The 20,501-nt window shown below is 36.3% G+C and overlaps 2 protein-coding genes across 3 annotated transcripts; one reads left to right on the forward strand and one right to left on the reverse strand.

Annotated features, from left to right (window-relative positions):
* Positions 1–108: 108 nt before the first annotated feature.
* Positions 109–9,238, reverse strand: LOC120348048 (uncharacterized). Its single transcript, XM_039418158.2, has 10 exons — positions 8,296–9,238; positions 7,652–7,741; positions 6,048–6,160; positions 3,683–3,816; positions 3,072–3,344; positions 2,858–2,975; positions 2,656–2,742; positions 1,786–2,445; positions 1,603–1,710; positions 109–1,330 (listed from the first exon to the last, which is right to left on the reverse strand). Exons 1-10 carry the CDS (start codon positions 8,379–8,381, stop codon positions 906–908), a joined length of 2,094 nt encoding a protein of 697 aa, XP_039274092.2. The 5' UTR covers positions 8,382–9,238; the 3' UTR covers positions 109–905.
* A 1,615-nt stretch (positions 9,239–10,853) lies between these two features.
* LOC120341032 (uncharacterized) lies at positions 10,854–18,918 on the forward strand. 2 transcript variants are annotated; one of them, XM_078117479.1, is made up of 8 exons: positions 10,854–11,133; positions 11,363–11,435; positions 12,640–12,689; positions 13,285–13,392; positions 14,022–14,216; positions 14,726–14,857; positions 16,702–16,802; positions 17,410–18,918. In XM_078117479.1, exons 2-8 carry the CDS (start codon positions 11,384–11,386, stop codon positions 17,564–17,566), a joined length of 795 nt encoding a protein of 264 aa, XP_077973605.1. In that variant the 5' UTR covers positions 10,854–11,133; positions 11,363–11,383; the 3' UTR covers positions 17,567–18,918. The 2 variants fall into 2 exon arrangements, with proteins under 2 accessions (XP_077973605.1, XP_039265394.2); XM_039409460.2 differs by lacking the exon at positions 10,854–11,133 and having other exon boundaries at positions 11,156–11,435.
* The last annotated feature ends 1,583 nt before the right edge of the window (positions 18,919–20,501 follow it).

A 20,501-nucleotide genomic window follows, 5' to 3' on the forward strand; every position in this document is an offset into this window, starting at 1 on the left:
TAATTTTTGATGAGGTTCTCTAAAACCCCGTAATTCTAAATTTTTAATTCCAACACATTGTCACTTAATAGACTTAGTAGATTTAATTTAACTGCCATAAAGAAGAAAGTGAATGACACAAGCAAGCGATCTAAAAATCTGACTTCTGCCCCAAAAAAATTTTTGTAAGATTTATAAAAGACCATATTAGATTTGACACCCAATTAGTCGAATTTATTCAAATGTAATCAACAGGAAAACTAAATAAAAATATATGTAGTTCCAAAGCTTACTTCAATGTTTCCTGGCGTTACCTGGAACATTCGAAAAATCCAGCTCAGCCAACGCGGGCAATTGACTTGGTGTATGCGTGAATAAGTTTTTGCTCTTCTTGTTTATATAATATGCAAAAATCAAAACGAGAATATCGTTCGGAGACCGAAGACTTATCGATGCGGTTTCGAATCATGACTCTATAGTGACACCGCGTGTCCCATCACTAATTAATTAATAAATCGCTAATTATACGACATAATTCATCCAAAATTAATCTCGGCTTCTGGTCCGAGATATGATGAATGCACATGCAAAATTTGGAGCAGATTCAACCTTGCCTTCTTGAGATATCGCGTTCATCTAACAGACAAACAAACAGAAAGACAAATACCTATCAAAATACCGATCTTAAGATCGATAAGTAATAACTTAATAAAAATAAAACTCAAAAACCACATGCTGAGACAAAGCGCTAAAATTACATGAAAAGGTTTTGAAAATCATTGTATATATATATATATATTATATTAATCGCAGTGTTAAGATATTTGGAGTAAGTTGAGAGTGTTTTTGTGCGTTATGTTCTGAAGTTGCTATTCATCGACGATCGCACAAGTTGTATCATTGTCAGTAATTATTTTTTCATTGCATCACCCCGATATATCATTCTTATGTGCTCTTTCATTTTCTTGTACATCTTCAACATCTAAAGGATCTTCTTTTTGTATTATCTCAGTTGGATCTCTTTGTGAACCTATGTTTGAGTCAAGTTGATCCTGTGACATGACCCTCTCGATGGTGGTAGATGGATATGTCTCAAGCGAGGGTGTAGACATTGATGAATACATATCTTGTTCTTCTTTTGTTTCAGTTGCAGATAGTTTTTTAAAAGATACCTGGTCCGTCAAATTTTCCAGTGATTTTGCACGCCTCCTAGATTGCGATGTGGTGATTGAATTAAGATGTGCGGGTGACATAGAGCTTTGACCAATCTTGTCACGAAAAATTGTGGTCTTCGGGCGAGTGTTGAAAATACCGTCAGCACTACAGGATCTCATTGTGGCGTATTGTTCATCTTGAAAATATGCATCATGTACTTAAAAAACAGCTACAGGAGAATAAATAAATAAACAAAGATTGCATTGCCCAAATACATGAAATACGAAAATGAAAACAGAGAAGGTTTTGAGTGACGTTTAGCTGTACGCTAGTGGCTTCAACTATCTCTGAATGATGAAATTGTGTAATCGATTGTTCTATTTGCTAGAAAAGACAGTTTTTCATCAACAATAAAAACCCAACGATTCAACAAAACGATCATTTTGTACCCATTAAAATAGAACCTACTTAATTCTGTTTCCGAACTAACTTCTGGTGTCGATCCCAGAATCGGACTTCTGTGCAGTGAACGCTTGGGTTTATCTGGTCGCTTCGTTGTGACAGCATAGGTAGTACCTAGAGCAAAAATAGAATTTTAGTGTGAGCATTTATAATTATTCTGTATGTGAGTGATAATATATTCATTCTCACCTCCTTTACCGTCAGCCCCGCTGCCCCTTTTATTAGTTCCATATTTCTTTGAATATGATGTTGGTACAAGATAACCATCTTTGTCAAAGGTTCTTTCTTCTGAAGGAGCCGGAGGAGGTGTTTTCAAGTATTGCTCTGGTTCATTCGAGCTTATTACAGAAGTGCTATAAGTTTCTACTACGGTTACATTGCTCACATCATCACGTTCTGAGAAATTGGCCTCTTCTATGCGCTCTAGACTAGAGTCGTTCACGTTGCTCTGTGCGTAAGGATCAATTGATATCTCGAGACGCAAGTCTTCGATACTTTGGTAGGCGTGGTTGGTCATAGCCTCCAGTGGAGTTACTGGCAAAGGTAGATTGCCTCGTAGCGTTCTCATTCGAGAAAGATCGGGGTTGTGTTCTGTATTTGAGTTGGGTATGCTGCCACTAGCGGTCACTTTCGGAAAAGGGAATCCCCCTGAAGAAGTTGCAGTTGCCGGCATCGGGGAAAGAGACATGGTTGATTGGTTATAGATATTGGCCACAACTTCTGCCTGCTTTTCTATTGCAATTTTTGCTTGCTTACTATACCAAGCTCCATATATAATTCCGATGGCGGACAAGAAAAAGATGGCTGATGCCAAGGCAATGATTATAATCCACTGAGTCTCGAGAACTTCTGTTAAAAATAAATTCACTGCTTGTTTTTAGCGCCTTTACATCACATAGGTGTCATAAAAATTATATAAACCAATGCTAAAATATGAATTCAACTTTAAACAGAAGCATTAAATATCGTCCCAGATAAAAACATTAAAATAATTTTCAAAATGGGCCAGAATTTTTGTCAAATCAAACACCTCATAGAATTATAAACTTTAAATCTAACCTGGCGAATCTGATGTTGTAGAAGTCGGTGGTTCAGAAGGGCAAGAACAAATTTGACTTTCATTTGTATTTGCTAATCCACAGTTTCCTGTTAGGAAATATTGTCTCAGTATTACGTGACAATCAATGTTTACGACATCAAAAAATTTCGATATCCGATGAACTCATTTTTTGTTTCCTTGTTAATATCAAAGTAGGCCTACCTGGTGAGGTAATAAATCTAGCGCCAATACAAGTCCTATTTCTGTATTGTGTTGATGGATTCTCTGAACATCTACAAGTTGACCATAAAGCCCATGGTGACCAAGAGAAACAGTGGGTCTGCAAGCATATGATGATACAGTGTTGCGCATGTTAGATTTATACAGGAAAACTAATATTCACCAAATCGTATAAGGTATTTTCCAACCAACGTACCTCATCAACGCCATTGAAGCAATCACGTTTTCCATCACAAATACCAGTTTTAGCAATAGTGGAATTGTTGTCGCAAAAAAATAGATCCGGGTTTTGTACTACACAGCCAATTTCATCCCCACCATCCAAGCAATCTTTTTTGCCGTCACAAACTCTTTCTTTTTCTATACATTCCATAAATGTTGTACAACGAAAACCCTCACATCTCCCAATGTGAGTGAGGCAGTTTAGTTCGTCCGATGCATCAGCACAATTCTTGTGACCATCACAAACCTGGGAAAATTAAAGCAACTATACTGGGAGTCTAGGACTGACCTCCACAAATGTGACCGACAGGTTTTTGGCATTCGATTTGTGCTAGTTTTATACTAATTTAGAAAACAGGCGCTTGGTTGCGTTTATGCGTATATAATTCGCTTCGGTATGTAAGATTGATGTCACGCGTGATTGGTATTCAAAGAAATGATTCAGAGGGGTGAAAACTCATCTATCATCCAACTTTGCTCAACTGATACATTTAATTTTGCTAATCCAAGACTAAATGTTAGTACCTATAGGGCATAGGCTATATATATACTTATTTGTGACATTTTGTTTGTCGTACTACTTACCTTCTCCGTTCCAAAACATTGAACTTTATTGGCACATCGGAAATCATCAGGGCACTCAACACATAGTTTTTCATCGGATCCATCTCCACAATGGTTATATCCATCACATTCTTCGATCTCTAGATAGTAGTTTTCTGAAACAAATAGAAAACATCTGTATAATGTAACTTTATGGCTGTCACTTGTGGTTTTCAATACATATATACTTAGTTCGAAATCGTTTATATTTGCGATGAACTTCATTTCACCATTAAGGGGTTTAAAGATATGTGTGTTTGAATATGTATTGTACGCCATCGCTTGTAGAATAGACTGGGCTAGTGGAATGGTTGTTGAGAATCACCCAATAGCGACGGGGAAGCTGCTGAGCCCAACCGCATCAGAGGCGTATGGCCTGTTGAAAGTTATCTATTGATTGGCTACTTCTATCATTATTACGTTCGTACGAATGTCTTCAACAGAAAATTTGCTCGCTGGTTGATGTTTTCTAACCGTGCACGCTTCTGCCCAAACGCCATCTAGATAGTATCTACTTTCTGCAGGTAGCGTTCTCAGACATTTTTTACATTCAACTTTAATCTCTTTATACAAAACAAGGTCCCCGATCCCCCCAATTAAAATAAAAACACAACTAACAGAACAGATTCCAGTGACCACGAAAACGAGGCAGTAGGAGCTACACAATACTTGAAATAGGTCAAGTAAACACTTTCGTCAAGCACAAGGTTAATCTAGGAAATTGCTGAGGGGCAAAATATTATGTTTTAATGAACTCAAAAGAAACGCGCTTTTGTCTTTTTCTAAAACATATACCTACCAACGCGTCTCATAAGCAGTTTTCAGACTTTGGACTAAATTTCTCATTCTCACAAACATTCTTGCACTTATACAATGTTTCTCAAAACGTTTTATAATATAAGCCTTCTGCGTTTACTAACGCTACAATTTGGATATAAGGAATCTGGCAAGCGTATAGTACGTTGTTGGTATAATCATTAATAAAGTATCAACTGGTTTATCTTATATCCATGCTAGGTGGGACGGCAGTTTACTGATGAATTTAGACACTACTCAAGATTTGCGTACTAATATATTTGATGTAGTTTGAGAATTTGTATATATAATGAAAAAGGGATTGAAGAGTGTTCAATCTAGACTATGGTCGTTTTGTAACACGTTTCTTGTGGAACAGGACTGCGGCCCGCAGAACAATTTTATCGTGCGCTAAATCTCTGGCAGCTATTTGTTTTCATTGGCTAAATATTTTGGGGCTTTTTTTCAAACTATTCCAACTGGGAATAGCCCTTTTCCTAATCCCGATGTCGGTATTCATGTTTGTTGAAATAACGGAATTTCAATGTTGCATCTATAAAAGTCAAGACGGTGCCAATATGGGAATGACGTCCTGTGATCGGTACAAGAAGAGTGGATTGTCTTGTGCATACAGGACCAAGCCGATGAGATGAGTCGCGCTTTTTATCTAAACTTCGTACCTTAAGCTCGCGTCAAGTAGGCCTAACTCCTCATTTGGAGAGAGAGACGTTTTGTGCTTCTATTTTAGTAAAAACTGTCCTCTATTTTCAAGCGTTGGCCATGTGACAGCAGTGACGAACCGCAGAGCTGACTTAGCGCCACGTTATCCAGTATTTCTTTTTTTGCTGAGTACGGAATCCCAACTTAGACGGACTTAGACGTTGTTCTTTAACGATAGCACCAGGCCTGCTCACGATACAAGTGATAAAATTAGTCAAATATAACAATCCATCATACAATGAGTGTAAAAAAGGTGCCCGAGGTAAACTGCGAGAAAACGTACTTCCTAACCCACAACAACGTTAAACCGCAGTGTCTGGTGTGTTTTCAAGTAATATCTACCACGGAAGAATAATCAAAAGCTTTATATATCTTCGTTAAAAAACTGATTAGAGCGGTAAACCCTCATTTCTAAATATATAAAAAGTGAGTAAACTCGAGATGTTTTGATCACTTTTGGGTTCTGTCCGACTGCGACCCGCGAGACACCCTTAAAAGGTTTTGCGGCCCGCCAACCTCGCAACCTTGGACCACCCTGCATGTTGTAGTCTATTGCAGTATATAGGTATACTGTACCAAGTATCATACGAATTTGTGAATACAGAAATGGTTTGTCTAAATGTGGTCTACTATATATATATCAGACATTAGTCGATAGAATGGTAAAGGTATGAAAGAGTATTTTCTTTTGACCTGAATATTACATGTAATATTTACATCGTTGGTTGCATAAATCGTCAGTACAGCGTCATAATTTCTTCACAGGATTCAAAAAAAGAATAAAACTCAGATGAAGTAATAAGTTCTTCAATATATTATTTAATATATTTACCATTTGCACAAGCTCTCCCAATTTTACCTCGAGGCCAATATTGACACTCCTTCCTCGTTGTTGTTATATTTTCTGCACCAGTATCACAGCAAACCAACTTCTCATTTTCTTTGCTTTAAAAAACATGAAATAGTTAGGCATAAAAAGTGTTGTACCTAGTATGAGAATACCCTCACAAAAACAGCATATTGTATTTGTATAGGTTTGAAAACCTTGCCAAGTACTGGAAAACTCTGGTTTTCACATTAGTGTATCTCAATGAAAACTAGGATTCGTAGATAGCATGATAATAAATCAATTTATTGGACTAAAAGTAAATATGATGAGAATCTTTGCAATTAGTGATTATGCTCATCCTAAAGCAGGGATGGCGAACCTTTTTCGATGAATGGGTCGAAAATAATATTTTTATCGCGTAAAAGGAGAGAGTGGGTCACAGATATTTAATCAATGTTTGTATCTATAAAAAACTTTTGAAACAAATCTTATGAGTTTCTGTTGGTGTTGGTGTAGTTTTGGGCTTTACTTATGCAGTACTTCTATCAGAGACTTTTTATGGCATTCGATTTTATGAAATAAGAGTACTAAAACACGTATATGAATTACCAAAAACGTTTAGGACGATGTGACAAACTATTTCACTGTTCCAAAGCGTTTGGAGGGAATTCCACTCTGATAGTGTTATATTTTTTGATCATTTTTCAACCACATTAAGGCACTTCTACACTGCCCCGTTGTTATTTCAGATTTCTAGGTTTTTATTTCGAGTCTGAAATTTTTTTTTCTCAACGGCATTGTAGGCGAGAAACTAATAAAATGCAAAGTGGCATCTAGTTCTCGTATTATCTCGACGTTGCGAGAAATAAACAGATCGCATTGTTATGTCAGAAACGATATCAGAGCCGATAGCCGAAAAACGGTACACGGCGATGCAAACTTGCGTCCAAGATTAGGGGTTTTGAAAATATCCATACCGGCCCAGAAATTAACAATTTGAATATAAGCGATCGCAGCCCTGACGGTACATTATAATAGTTTAGTTATTGTTAGATTAATTTATGGCCGGTTTTATCAATTTTTATCACTAATATGTTAGCACTTTATTTTTATTTTATTCGTGCCTTGGCGGGTCACGAATAAAACGCGGTGGGTCAGTGGTTCGCCATCCCTGTCCTAAAGGCTTCATCCTACTCCCAACTTTGAGCCAGTACAACAACACTGTGTGTGCTGCGCTTAAAAATTAGATGACAACACAAGTGTTGAAAATAGAATTGACTGCGATATAACAAAATTGTGAATACAAAAATTTGCATCAGCAAACATTTTCAAATTCAAATCGAAATCTGGCTTCCGACTGCAATTCAATTGAACAGAACGCTAAACACTGACGTCTCAGCTCTATAGTGAAGCTTTGCTTTGCAAGTTCGGTGTTCACGGATGAATATCAATTCGATGTTTTTGTGAAAACAACAATTTTATGTCTTTAAGTAATTTTTGATGCCATATTTTTTCAGTGGACAGTTGTAAAAGCAAAAATATGAAATCTCAAAATACAAATATATAAAGACAGTAGAACGACTCGCTTTAAGTGAAGTTAGATGTACCTGTTATCTCGAAGAAAAAAATTTCCCTGACAGGTAAAACATGTAGATGTCGAAGGATTGTACGGTAGCCAATTAGATCCGACGTAACACCTGTACGAAACACAATTCAACGTTACTTTCGACAACAAGTTTAAAATGATTCGTGATGTTGTTTTCGACTAAATCGCTTGAGAAAGAATCCGAGCGACACGTTATAAGGAAATTCATGTGGTATTGGGATTTCTTCAAAAATACCGCGCAATCTTCTCCGATTATTCAACGGTAAGTCAGTGCAAAGAAATGTGAACTTACACGATTTGTAACAGTATTACAGTGATACTAGAGAACAGGTAGTTTTAAAATATTTTTTTTTCAAAATTACTTATGATAGAAAACTCAGTATAACAGTCTTCAACGGAAATATTGTGACCACTTGGAAATATTGTATCTATTCCAAATCCGCGATCCATGCACCCAAAAATTCTACATGATTACAATATTATATACATTCGACGTCGATACGTCACAAACAAAGATGGTTGAGACAATGTATATGAGTCCTGATTCAACAGCAGTGAGTCCACATACCTTTCAAGACTACAACTTCACTCAGGATATATATAAAATCAAATTTACCTAACAAAAGCTATGCAGCAACGACTCACCATTGTTGGAAATCCGAAAACTTTGAAAACGAGTTGACAAACAAAATTATTTGACAAAGAATAACTATGATACGTAGAACATTCATGATAATTATCTGAGTCTACAATAGCATTTTATCTATGAGAGATTCTGGAGAAGCAGTGTTTGTTATGCAAAGAGAATTATGATCTAGCAATTTATGTTTGACATAGTCTTATATAATATTCAGAACTGTAAAAAATGAGGAAAATGTGCACGAGACTTGCGACTTAGAGCAATCCAAGGCAACTTACTCGCGATAACAGGTTAATAAATACACTAACTGCTGGTTCTATACACAATCTACCTCACTCACTACCGACACTCTCACGGAAACAAAATCTATATAACGGGGAGAACTTTGATACCGGCTCCAGATTGCAACTTCGACTGTAAGTAATTTGAAAATATAACTCCAGCTCCGCTGCCGATAAAAAAAATGAATCCTGACTGCACAACCTTGTTTACATTGTACTGAGCCTAATTTAGACATCTTGTAGATTGTGACATGAGCGTATTTCTTACTCACTTAAGCAGCTCTTTCATTAAAAATAACGACCGTCCTTGATCTGACTTCGCAAAAAATATATCTATCTCACTTTATTTTTTATTGAACGAATTTTGAAACTGAACATTTCCACTGTAGTGCACACTCAAATAGAAATATCAATCTCTTGTGAATGCATCCCAGTAGTGACATGAGGGCGGCGCTCGGTTCGATATATTTAAGAAGGAGATGACTAATTATATCTAAAGTTTTATCTCTACGTAGACATTGGTGCCGGAAATACAATATGATACGTATATATATATTACAATTCGGAGCCGAAAAGTATCATTCCGAATAAATCACATTTTACGTATCCCATAAATGCGTGTGCTAAATGAATCAGACTGCATAAATAGTTATAAGATTAATATATATTTTAGTGTTATGGAAAATTTATCATTGCTGTATATGTAATCTTTTTGTGAACTAAAAAAGCATATTTGCTTTGCACACGGCCACTTACTTATATACCTCTGTGAAGTAATTAACCCCTATATTTCCAAGGGTATTTTTCTGTGCGCAACTTATAGGCATATGTTTTACATTGTTATAAAAAGGTTTCAATCAAAAATGCAAAATATATGATGACATATTTCGTGTTCACACAATAGGAAATGTAACTTAACAAATTATCGCTCATTTTCGTAAAATTTGTTATGGCGTCATAAATGAATTTGAAAAATAGAATATATTACAGACTTGTAATTATAAGCAAGTATATTTTTAAATAGTTGTGAAGCTGTAAACAAGCGTCATGATACCAGAAAACACGATGTCATAATACGTTTCCGGGTAATAACACCCCTCGTTTCGTTCATAGGTTTAAATGGGCTTCGATTGTCGATATAAAGTTTCTTCTTGATTGTGTGATTTATTCTACGTTCCCACCCAGGTAATAAAATAACTCCTAACAATAGTACTTCATAATTTATTTTTCAAAAAGTTACTTTTATTGTCTTGCGTGATTTTATTTCAAAACCAATACGTTTGTTTATTTTCAATGTAATTTGAATATCAAATATATATTATTAGCCTTGGGAAAGTTTCCAAGGCTTGCTTGCCTTTTATGTAAACACCTATAATATTTAATAATGTAAATACATATATTCAGAGACAATAACACATGGCTATTAAAATAAGGCTTATACGATCGCCAGTACACATATAGATGATTCCGATTCTGGAGAAAAAGGAATTCCACGCAGTGAGAGCGTTAATAAAACAACGAATGCAATATTTATATAGTAAGGAAGCATTTGGGATTCGTTGACTGCTCGCCTTAATGTAGGGAGGGATTCGGTAGATTCGTGAAAAATTATACCCTCTTTCACCATTCTATATATAGTCAACAAATATCATCTAAAACTAAAGAAAAAAAAGGTAAGAATTATGTTGTTAAAAAACTTTACGCTGCTCGAGAGATCGATCTTCCACGACATATGCTTGAAAGTAGCTCCAATTTATTTTAGGAAATGAATAACAACCTTATACCTACAGCGGTACTTACAGCGGTAGAAAATAATTTGGTTTGAAATTAAATACACAACGATATAGATGAACAGACATGATGACAGAATTGAGTAAAAACATTAATAGATTGTGCTGGTTATGGGGACGTTTCCAAGTTGTGTAAATATAGTTCCATTAGTTCATAATAACAAAAAATTTAATAACAATTAGGCTGTCATAACATGCTTTGACATGGCTACTGATTTGTAAAAATATATTTGAATTTTCAATTTATTCATACAAGTTGATGCTAATCAATTGTCCAACCATATTTCAGATAGATCACGTTCCGATCTAACCTGTTTGCTGTTGTTCGTTCGTGCATTCTTGGTTATGTGACCAACCATGAAATAATAATCTACGAATATTTTTGTAAATCTTAGACGACTCTCGGCTATCTGTATTTGAATGTCTTTTTTCATTTTTTTATGTCATTTTGATTTGTTATATGATGCGTTAGGATTTGCGCAAATTGTGAGTTTATTAATATGACAAGTTTTTAGATGGAAAAAGTGAAGCTAGGTCTAATTCGAAGAGGATTTTAACCCGGACTACTGTTTATAGCTCATAGACGTCGTATAATTTTGATGGCCATTGAATTTAAAAAAAAAAGATAGATAGCACGCCTTGTTTTATCAGCATTATTTTCCGGAGTTTAAGTGTGTTGTCTTTGTTGAATGAACTTGTTCATCGAGGAAGTACAGAGCACAAAAACTTATTTTCTTGGTTATCGATCAGTAGGCTGCTTTGTGCCGTATACGGATAGTTACTAATACGCGGTTATAAAAGCTTAGTATACCGTATGGTACCATTCGTGCCTAGGATTGCAACAACAAAGCTAATTGCATAAATTAGATATATTTTGAGGTATTAAGCCATGATTTAGGCGTAGATCGCTGATTAAATAAGACTGGATATGCAATGCAAAAGCAAAAAGTGATTGCCATATCATTTGCTATTTCATGCTCTCAGTGACAGTTTTTTGTTCAGATTCTAGCCCACAGTGAAACATGAATTTTGAGTATTTAAGGATTTGTCTTCTCTGTGTTGCTAATATTGCTGGTAAGGTTTTTTGCTATTTATCTTTGCGGATCATTATGCAGTTAGTCAAAAATAGGCTAGCGTTAAATAATTTTAGGTTATCCATAATGCAATTTTTAATGACCGAATACTTTAAAACAGGGGTCGGGAACCTTTTTGGTCAAGAGAGCCATAAAATATAAATATTTTCAATTGCATTTCCGTGCGAGCCATATAACATTTCTTCACCTAATCAGGCCTGAAATGTTTACTCAAAAGTCAACACATACAATGTCAATATACATTTAATGTGATTTCTGATGCTGCATGTAGTCGCTGCGGGCCTTGAACGGTTGCTCACATGCAGCCCAAGTTGAAATCTACGATACTCATCACCCTTTTTCGTTTAGGCATCTCCATAGTGTTTTTAAAACTCTATCGCTTTGTGATGTCACAATATATGTTCCAGAATCCCCTTGTTTGTCACAATGCCTGTCTGGTAATTATCTTACATAACATAGACATGTGCTGGACGCGCGTTCTCAAACGTATTGGGAATTTCCTGCCAAATTTGGCTATAAAAGAGTTTGAAATCTCGTAACAATAGTAAGCTTAGTCTTGAGATATTAGATTTTTCTGGGAGCCATATGCCGTCACCAAAAGAGCCATACATGGCTCGCGAGCCATGGGTTCCCGACCCCTGCTTTAAAAGCTTGAAGCAATTTTTCCATCATTTTCATTTTCTTTTCCAATGTTTTAATTAGTTATGTAATCCCATTATATTGACCTTATAAATAGACGTATTATCATTTAAGAAATCTGACCCTCGGTAGACCAAATACACACAATACACTTTCAAATAAATAGTCTTTCGTTTCCATATAGTGTCCAAAACGTGTATTATCTGTCGCTTATATAAACCAAAGAATCAAAACGAGTGCGGGAAAATTGTTCTTTTGCTTTCCGTTGCAATTTTTCGCAATACAATTTAGCACGATCGAAAAGTCAAATACCGTTTCTGTAAACCATTTTTCACTAAGTCATAGAAAGTCAATGTAGAAGTACAGTATTTTCAAACCCAAAAACCAGACATCTACCTAAATTCCGTGCGAACCGGCTATTTGGAACGTAATTTTGTACAATGCCTCGTTTGGAATAAAGACGGGGAACATCCACGGAAAGGTCGTTATATCAAATGCCGTCAATTTATCACTTGTCTGAGTTTTTTTTATTTTCACTTTTACAGAAAGTCAATTTATTTATCCGGTAGATCTGAATCCGCTCGTCAATCCACTGGTGAGTGTGATTAGTTTATATAAAGTCAAAATACTATTTATATACAATACAGTGGATTTATGTTACAAATGCCAAACCTAGCTTTAGGAATATAGAAAATGAACCAGCATGCAAAGACATTTTCTACCCATATCAATAATTAAATCAAAGGTGCTCATGGTCTGATTGGGTATAATTCTACAGTTGAACGAAATACGGCGCTTCAAAGCCTACGCCCATGTGTACATAATTAAAAGGTTACTAGTTTCAAATATACAAAATCATTCTCTGAAGCTTCGTTATCCATCCCATTACTGTCAAGAAAAGTGAATATATAAATCTTTTATTTGTGAATAAAAAATTCCATAATGATTCATCTTTTAACAATTTCAATAAAATTTTATACACTTTCGGTGTTAGCAGGAATCCACTAAAATTTCATACGCTTCTTTTATCAGAAAAATTGCTATAAAACTCTTCAGCTTTTTACGATTCCAATAAGATTTCATAAACTTTTTGTGTTCGCAAAAATCAAATAAAATTTGACACACTTCCTTTGTTCAAAAACAAATTTTTAAATTCTTAAATTTTTTTAAATTTTTAAATGATATTTCAGAGTCTCGATTGCTTTAAATGTGACAGCCGAGATAATCCTGCATGTGGAAATATTCAGACGACCAGAGATAATATACAATCGTGTAATGGAATACGAATTGGTTGTTGGGTAGATGAAACTTTATTTTATGTAAATACAACTGAAGTCAAAATCCCTCAAGTTGCCAAACAATACAGATAACGACGTAATTCCAAATTTGTTATCCCGTATAAGAGTTTTCACGAGAGTTTTTTTAGGTCTTTGTTCGGATCAAATCGGGCTCCTGAACTTGGAATCGGTTTGGTTGTGTTGTGTCTTCTTCCGGAGCTAATTGTATATTGAAGAAGGTTGTTAATAACATTTTAGGAAATTGGACCAAAATTTACTGGCAATTGAGAAGGGAACAATTAAGTATTTTTAAAATCCTAACAAGTAATAGCCGTGGAGCCGATGAAAACCTTCATCTAGAACTCGGGTTGGCAAGCTTTCGACGCCGGAATTTGTGTTCGTTATTTTTTAATACTATGGCAATCATTTAACGTCATTTCGGTCAATGGTGAGCTAACAGTACAATTTGTAAAAACAAAAATTTTTTCTTAGTAATCCATCCGATACAATTTACATCCTCCGAATCTACAGCTATTTTGAACTTTTAAAATTCACACATTGGAGCGAATGCGTGGGTGTTAGTTGAGAAATGTAGGCGAAACAATAATTCTTTAAACCCAGAAAAACTCTAAACCTTGAAAAATATCTAGATTTCACTTGATGTTGAAACTGGAGTTTATGAACGGGGGTGTATTCAGCCAGCTTCTGTGAGACAAGGAGTATTCTGCAATCGTCATATTGACGGCAAAGAATTTTGTTATTACGAAGGAGCGTCTAAAAACGGCGAAATCAAAAAATGCCACAAATGCTGTCTGCATGATTCGTGTAATGGTGGAGTTCTCAAGGTTAGGACAGTACTTGAAAAGTTCAACTAAAAATTGCATTCTCAATGAATTTCGTTTACCGGAATATTTAGAGACTCAAGGCCGTCTCTGGAATCTATTCTTTACAATTATATTAAATTATAGTTCCGACATAACTCGAAAAATTTCTTCAATGGTAATGCTCAAAAGATATTTTTATGCAATTTAGTAAATGGCTCCCAAGAAAAGTTTTATGCTATTCCATTTCACCCTGCACGATCCCGGTAATTTTGAATTGAATTGTTTCAACGTACTAACCCCTATCATCCAACACCTTTGCATAATATTTATATATAGCTGTTAGCGCGTGTGTAATTACTTGTACCTCTTTTATATTCAAGTTCGAGGCCCGTGAGGAGCCTTCAATTTTTTGAAAGAGTTCAAACTTGATGAAAACATATTTGATGATGTGATTTGCCTATTGAGCTTTTTAAACAATCGATAGAAGACCATCCAATTCAAAACGTGCGTGACGGATTTTGTATTTTTAGGGAAAACCGGAAGATTCACTTCAAACTTGCGTTAGATGTGACGGAAAAAAAGAACCGAAATGTAATATTGACATTCAGACATTTGATGAGAAACTTTCAGAACAATGCCTTATGCCAAACTCAGACTGTTGGGTGTGTAGCTTGATTAATACATATTATAACATCTGTCAACATTACCAGTATTAAGGAAGAGAGAGACAATATATTAGGAAAACGCGACTGTGACGGTCATAGTCAAGGGAGGTAACGGGAATTCCATACCCCAATGCTTAGGACGGTTTCCGTTGAATAACCTAATCACATGAGTGCTGATAGACACAAGTCACATAGTTTTTTCAGCTCACAGAATGTACATAAAAATCAAAAAAGATAAAACATATATATATAAATATTGCCCAATTTAATTGTAAACTAATAGAAATTTAGACTTACCATACTTCATTGCATTATTACGTCACAGAGGGAGGTACGCAAAAACTTTCATAAAAAATGATTCCTAGTAATTATGTTTTTAATTAGTTTTTTTTTTAAATTATTTTTCAACGTTTCTGGAATGCCTATATTAAATAAATGATTATATTTAGAGTTGTTTTATACCAAAGAAGTTTGCAACATCAGGCCTATTTGTTTTAAATAACAAAAGAGCAATGCGCCAATATACGGACACAAAGATTAAAACGAAGTACTGTGGTATCAAACTTGGATTTTAAACAAATTTTGAGATATTGATATTTTTTTCCATGAAGATATGAAAAAGTAAATAAACCTCTGTGGTACAACAAGCGTGATAATCGGTAAAATAGTCATTCCGAAGTTATGTTAGGGTAAATAGAATAAAACAAACAGATTAGATTGAGACAAATTAAATCGCCGCACCGCACCGGAAATCCTACGATCGTCATTATCCGAAAGCACACGAAAAAATTATTCCGTCGACGAGAAAACTATATGGTCAATTCGGAATTGCGCAAATTGGACGACAAATGGCCCTATATATATTCCTGAAATATAGAATAATCATCCGAGATTAGCCGGCTTCACCGTGGGCTATCATCAGAGAGCATGTAAAGTATGCAAATAAAAGGGAATAAGTTAATTTCACTACAGGTACCGCTAAACAGGTAAATAAATTCCACTTTAGGACATTATCACATATTTAACATGCTCGGCATACCTGCATGTCCTAGCTTTTCCACACCATGTGACGATGATTCTAGAGTCATTGCACCCGGTCGGTCCCAACGTGAATCTAGATATCAAATGGTAATATATAGTTACAAAAATTTTTACAGTACAGGAAACGGTGGGTCCGCCTTCAGCTTGAAAAAACGACTTTTGCTGATCAGGACTTTCGCTGATTGCGACAGCGGAACTGCCACACGGAGCGCAGTTTTAAACTTTGATGACGTACCAAACATAACTTTCGAGTGAAAAACTAATTTTGTAGAGCTCGCAGGAATTTTAAAATATATATATAAAAGTAATAGCCTTTTAGCGACAAAAACGGTCACTGGTCACTGAATGTTTTAAAGCAATAGATTCCTGTAGTAAACGAGAAAAGTAATAGAAACAACAATAAAACAATCTATATATATACAATAGGACAGTAGGTCCACTCCGTGTCCAGTAATGGCCGAGATCAAGTCTTCCGTTCGCCTGTTATATATATTGTTTCTCTTTAATGATATTTTGTAAACGACACTTACTCGTCGGATTGATACAACTCATGTCCAATACGTGATAAGGATGCCGAGACAATACATGGTTGTTGAAATAGGATTTATACAAATGACAGGCAAAACAAGTAGGAATAGCGCCCAGAAATATTTTCATTCAAATCCGATGTACTCGAATAAATGTTTTGGGATTACCAAACGAATCAATTGTATTTCCAATACAAAAAAGTAGAAGAATAAGCAAAAATCTTTATTCTGCTCAAAACATCTGTATGTCGCATGTTTCAATTTTATTTTCAGAAAGCAAAAACTCTTAAGAAAAATGAAGTATTCTACACACGAGGTTGTCAAATATCGAAATGCAACAATCAAAATGTTGAGGAGCAATGTACAGTTACGAGGTGTGTGTGCTACAAGTTCACTCCTTCATTTACTCTCACTAAGTTATTTCATCATCAGGCAAAAGTGGAGAAAGAAATAGAAAATTCATACATCAAGTATATACAGGGTGTCCATAAAGTCCCTTTACAATTTCAATTTTGTAATGAAGTCAGTTCTCAATATATCTTATCCAAGTTTGTTGTTTTTACCTCATTTAATACATCTGTGAGACACCCTATATATCTATTCATACTAAGCAGAGTCATCCTGCAAGAATAAATACTTTTTGGGCGAACATACAAGAACATTTTGATTTTTATAAGTTGTTGAAATATTTTATTTAACAACTTTCTGCATGAACCCATAGCGGGGTTACAATCAGCCTTTGACATTGTTGAGCAATGTTTGAATATTTTAGTTAACGAAGCTAATAAGCAGGTGGAATTTGGGGTCAATAATGAGTTTTTGCCCGGAAAATCAAAATTTAAATTAGAATTATTTAAATTTAATACACCGCATAGTGAACGTTATAGTGAATGAGGTCACACGTTTTCTAATCCTAAGAGAAATTTTGTATTGAGGTGCAACGTCATCCATTTTGTCTCATTGCGACACATTTTATTCCAGAAACATGACTATCTGTTCAAATTGCTGCATGGGAGCTGGTAAATGCAACGTTGGATTGTTGAAAGGAAGTGCAACTCGAGTTGTTGGTTTTGGAAAGTGGATCATATTGATTTCAGTGTTGTTGGAGTGCTTTATGCATCAACAGGATATGTGGTGATCACTGGAGTTAGTCATGGCGCCCTATTTTTCAATTTTATCGCTTGCACTTTTCGTTTTCTGATCATTCAATATCTTCAAGTCAAAATTGCAAATTACCACCGCAGTATGGTTATGTACAGAGAATTGCTGGACCGTCGCAGCCCATATATATGAAACGAATAACTGGGTGACATTTCAATAACCGACATAGATTGAAAGCCGGACGACATGCCCTATATTGCCATGTGATTAAGTCGTCTTATCGAATTTCTTCTCACATAGGAAAAGAATGAAAACTCTAATGCAGAGGTGGCCAACCAGTCAGAGACCAAGAGCCGCATTTCGTACTTTTGATACCGCGAAGAGCCGCATTATAGACAAGAATACTCATGAACATCATATATATACCTTTATTCATCTGTGCCAGAATGCTAGTTTATTGTAAATATCACTAACCAACATGTTTATGACAGAAGCTTACAAGCCATTTATTGTTATGCATGCTAATTAGTGGGACTTTCTGGCATTCCTTGGATTTAACAATTCTCTTTAAATTTGGCTTGTATGTCGTTGTAGCTAATCGAAGCAGTTCTTTCACATGGGTATCAGTCAGATCAATGCTTTGATTTTACGTCTTTTAGGGTAGAGAACACAGATCTATTTCTACAGTCTATGTTGACCAAACAATGACAATACCCTAAGCGCAGCTCGTTTGACATTGGCATATTTTTCCATGAACAATGGGCATGCTTTTCCCTAACTCAATGGTGCCTTCCTAATTTAAAGCGCATTTAAGTTGGTCTTCCTCATAAAGATCGATCATCTTCAACACAGTTGAAGCCTCATCTGAGACTAGAGGGAATTCCAAACTATTCGTCCGTCTCAGAATTAAATGAGTCGTCGACGACGTAATCTGTGACGTTCTATCTGCACTTTATATACTGCACTCAAATGGTAAATTGCGCTTTTCTCGCCGAGCTACGATTACGACAGCCGTTGTAGTGAAGAAGAATGCACGATGAATCATAATATGTTTAATCGAAAATGATAAATCGCAGTTTTCAACTTATTTTCTCCTCAAATAACCAAGGTGAAAGGAGCTGCATAAACCGGTTCAAGAGCCGCATGCGGCTCGCCAGCCGCGGGTTGGCCTCTCCTGCGGCCTAATGGAACGACGTAATATCGCATGACAGTTCCATATTCGTGGAAACTGCAAAATTTTTGGTGGAATATCGAGCCCCATATACGACCCAGAGAAACGTTGGAAGAATAAAAGTACCGCAAAATGACTCTTGTATACATTCCGTATACAATGAAATCCCGAGGACCCTTACCTATGGCAGTTTTTCATATTTACAATAGACGTACTATAATGTCAGTTGTTCGTTAACTGTCGGTACACAACTCAGAGGCGGGGCCAATATCCATGTCGCCTTAGAATTTCTTCGAATTACCTCACCGGTACTCAATATCTGCGTTACAGTCTCAAATAAGATACCGTATTTTATTTCATCACCGGCCACACTACAGTTGTTCCCAACATTTTTTTTGCGTCACGATCCCTTTAGATATCCAGTGGCGGCGCGTCAATAGGGCCAACCGGGTCAATGCCCCGGTTGTTTTTTCGGTATAATAAAAAATATTCGAAAAATACCTCAATATCGGTTGCACAGACTGTCTACACTAGCCATATTCTCCCGACATGGTTCATTTTTCGCTCGCAAAGCCTTCGCCGAACGTCGACGGGGCGACGCCGATTTTGCCCCGGTTGCTCATTGTATATCGTATTCTCTCTTTTATCTTCCACTCGCCGCGTTTGTCTCGTTTGTTTTCTGTTTCTTTTACTAAATCATCGGGGCCGATCGGGGCTAGCCCCGAAATTATGACGACACAATGCCGACGTTTCGTACAACAACGTGTTGACATATTCACGCATTCCGTCTCGTTCGTTGGTTGCTTGAAGAGTTGATAGTTTCCTCGCCTTCGTTTTTGTCGCTTGTTTCGCTATTTGAATCAGTTAGAGACCTTTAGTCCATTTGCTTTCGATTTTCCACATTCCTTTTGAGCTCCTCACTTCTTTCCGATTGATAGCTCAAATTGATAGCTCAAACTTATGACGGCGCGGCAGTCATGAGTGGGTCGAAACATGGTGTTCAAGTTTATATAAAAGAAGATTTCCTCATGCGCATTTTTTACATTGTTATGCACACTAATTTAACCTCGTTATTAAAAATATGTGTCTTGATACCCCTCTCGTCCGTATATTTTTTGCAAATGTTTCGGGGTTTTCTTCATTTTTTTCCGTTTCGCCGAAGCGCTCTGACCTCCTTCGCCAGATATGTAGCCGCCGTCTCCCAGCTTGTGCACCAACACGTTGGAACTTCCAATCACGCGTGGTGCAGGGCGTGTCCGAAATTAGGTCTGAGCTCATTGAGTGTTTCAATGGCATTCAGAGCTCTCCGGTTTGGGACGAACAAGGCTAATGGATGGAGCGTCTGTGCAGTCGTGTATTTCAGACTTCTGCGATGCTGTATCTCGTATCCGGGAAACAATAAAATACGACGACACATGGAGTGCTTCTTTACGCCGCGGGCAAACAACGCAGCGTTTGATTTTGTCTGCAAAGGAATGCTGTGACATTCTGGTGAATCAAATAGGCGATCGTCTGCGCACTGAACACCTTACCGCGTTCTCTTTGATGAACCCCAAAAATTTTTCAAAATTTGCACGTCAATTTCCCATCCATTTGTTGGCTACTGTCTCCAAATTTTACCCCATGATAAACGTGGGTAAATTGGAAAATGAATACGATGTATATACACCAATCAAACTTTTTTGAACATCACATCAACTTGCGCGCTCTATGGGTTCCTCATAGATAACACTCCAGTAACTACCTTTGCGGCGTCTGCAAAATTTCTGGACATCATTTTGACGACGCCTATTTCTTCCGC

This window comes from Styela clava, chromosome 1 (assembly GCF_964204865.1).
Source record: "Styela clava chromosome 1, kaStyClav1.hap1.2, whole genome shotgun sequence".
Taxonomy (NCBI): Eukaryota; Metazoa; Chordata; class Ascidiacea; order Stolidobranchia; family Styelidae; genus Styela; species Styela clava.

What these genes read in the sequence shown, in the direction of transcription:
- LOC120348048 (XM_039418158.2), bottom strand. Translation starts at nt 8,381, where the DNA reads ATGAATGTTCTACGTATCATAGTTATTCTTTGTCAAATAATTTTGTTT. An exon ending in TGGGAGAGCTTGTGCAAATG is followed by an intron (nt 3,817 to 6,047) that starts GTAAATATATTA and finishes TATTTGTTTCAG; the next exon opens with AAAACTACTATCTAGAGATC. An exon ending in CGGGGCTGACGGTAAAGGAG is followed by an intron (nt 1,711 to 1,785) that starts GTGAGAATGAAT and finishes TTTTTGCTCTAG; the next exon opens with GTACTACCTATGCTGTCACA.
- LOC120341032 (XM_078117479.1), top strand. Translation starts at nt 11,384, where the DNA reads ATGAATTTTGAGTATTTAAGGATTTGTCTTCTCTGTGTTGCTAATATT. An exon ending in CTGTGTTGCTAATATTGCTG is followed by an intron (nt 11,436 to 12,639) that starts GTAAGGTTTTTT and finishes TCACTTTTACAG; the next exon opens with AAAGTCAATTTATTTATCCG. An exon ending in ATCCGCTCGTCAATCCACTG is followed by an intron (nt 12,690 to 13,284) that starts GTGAGTGTGATT and finishes ATGATATTTCAG; the next exon opens with AGTCTCGATTGCTTTAAATG.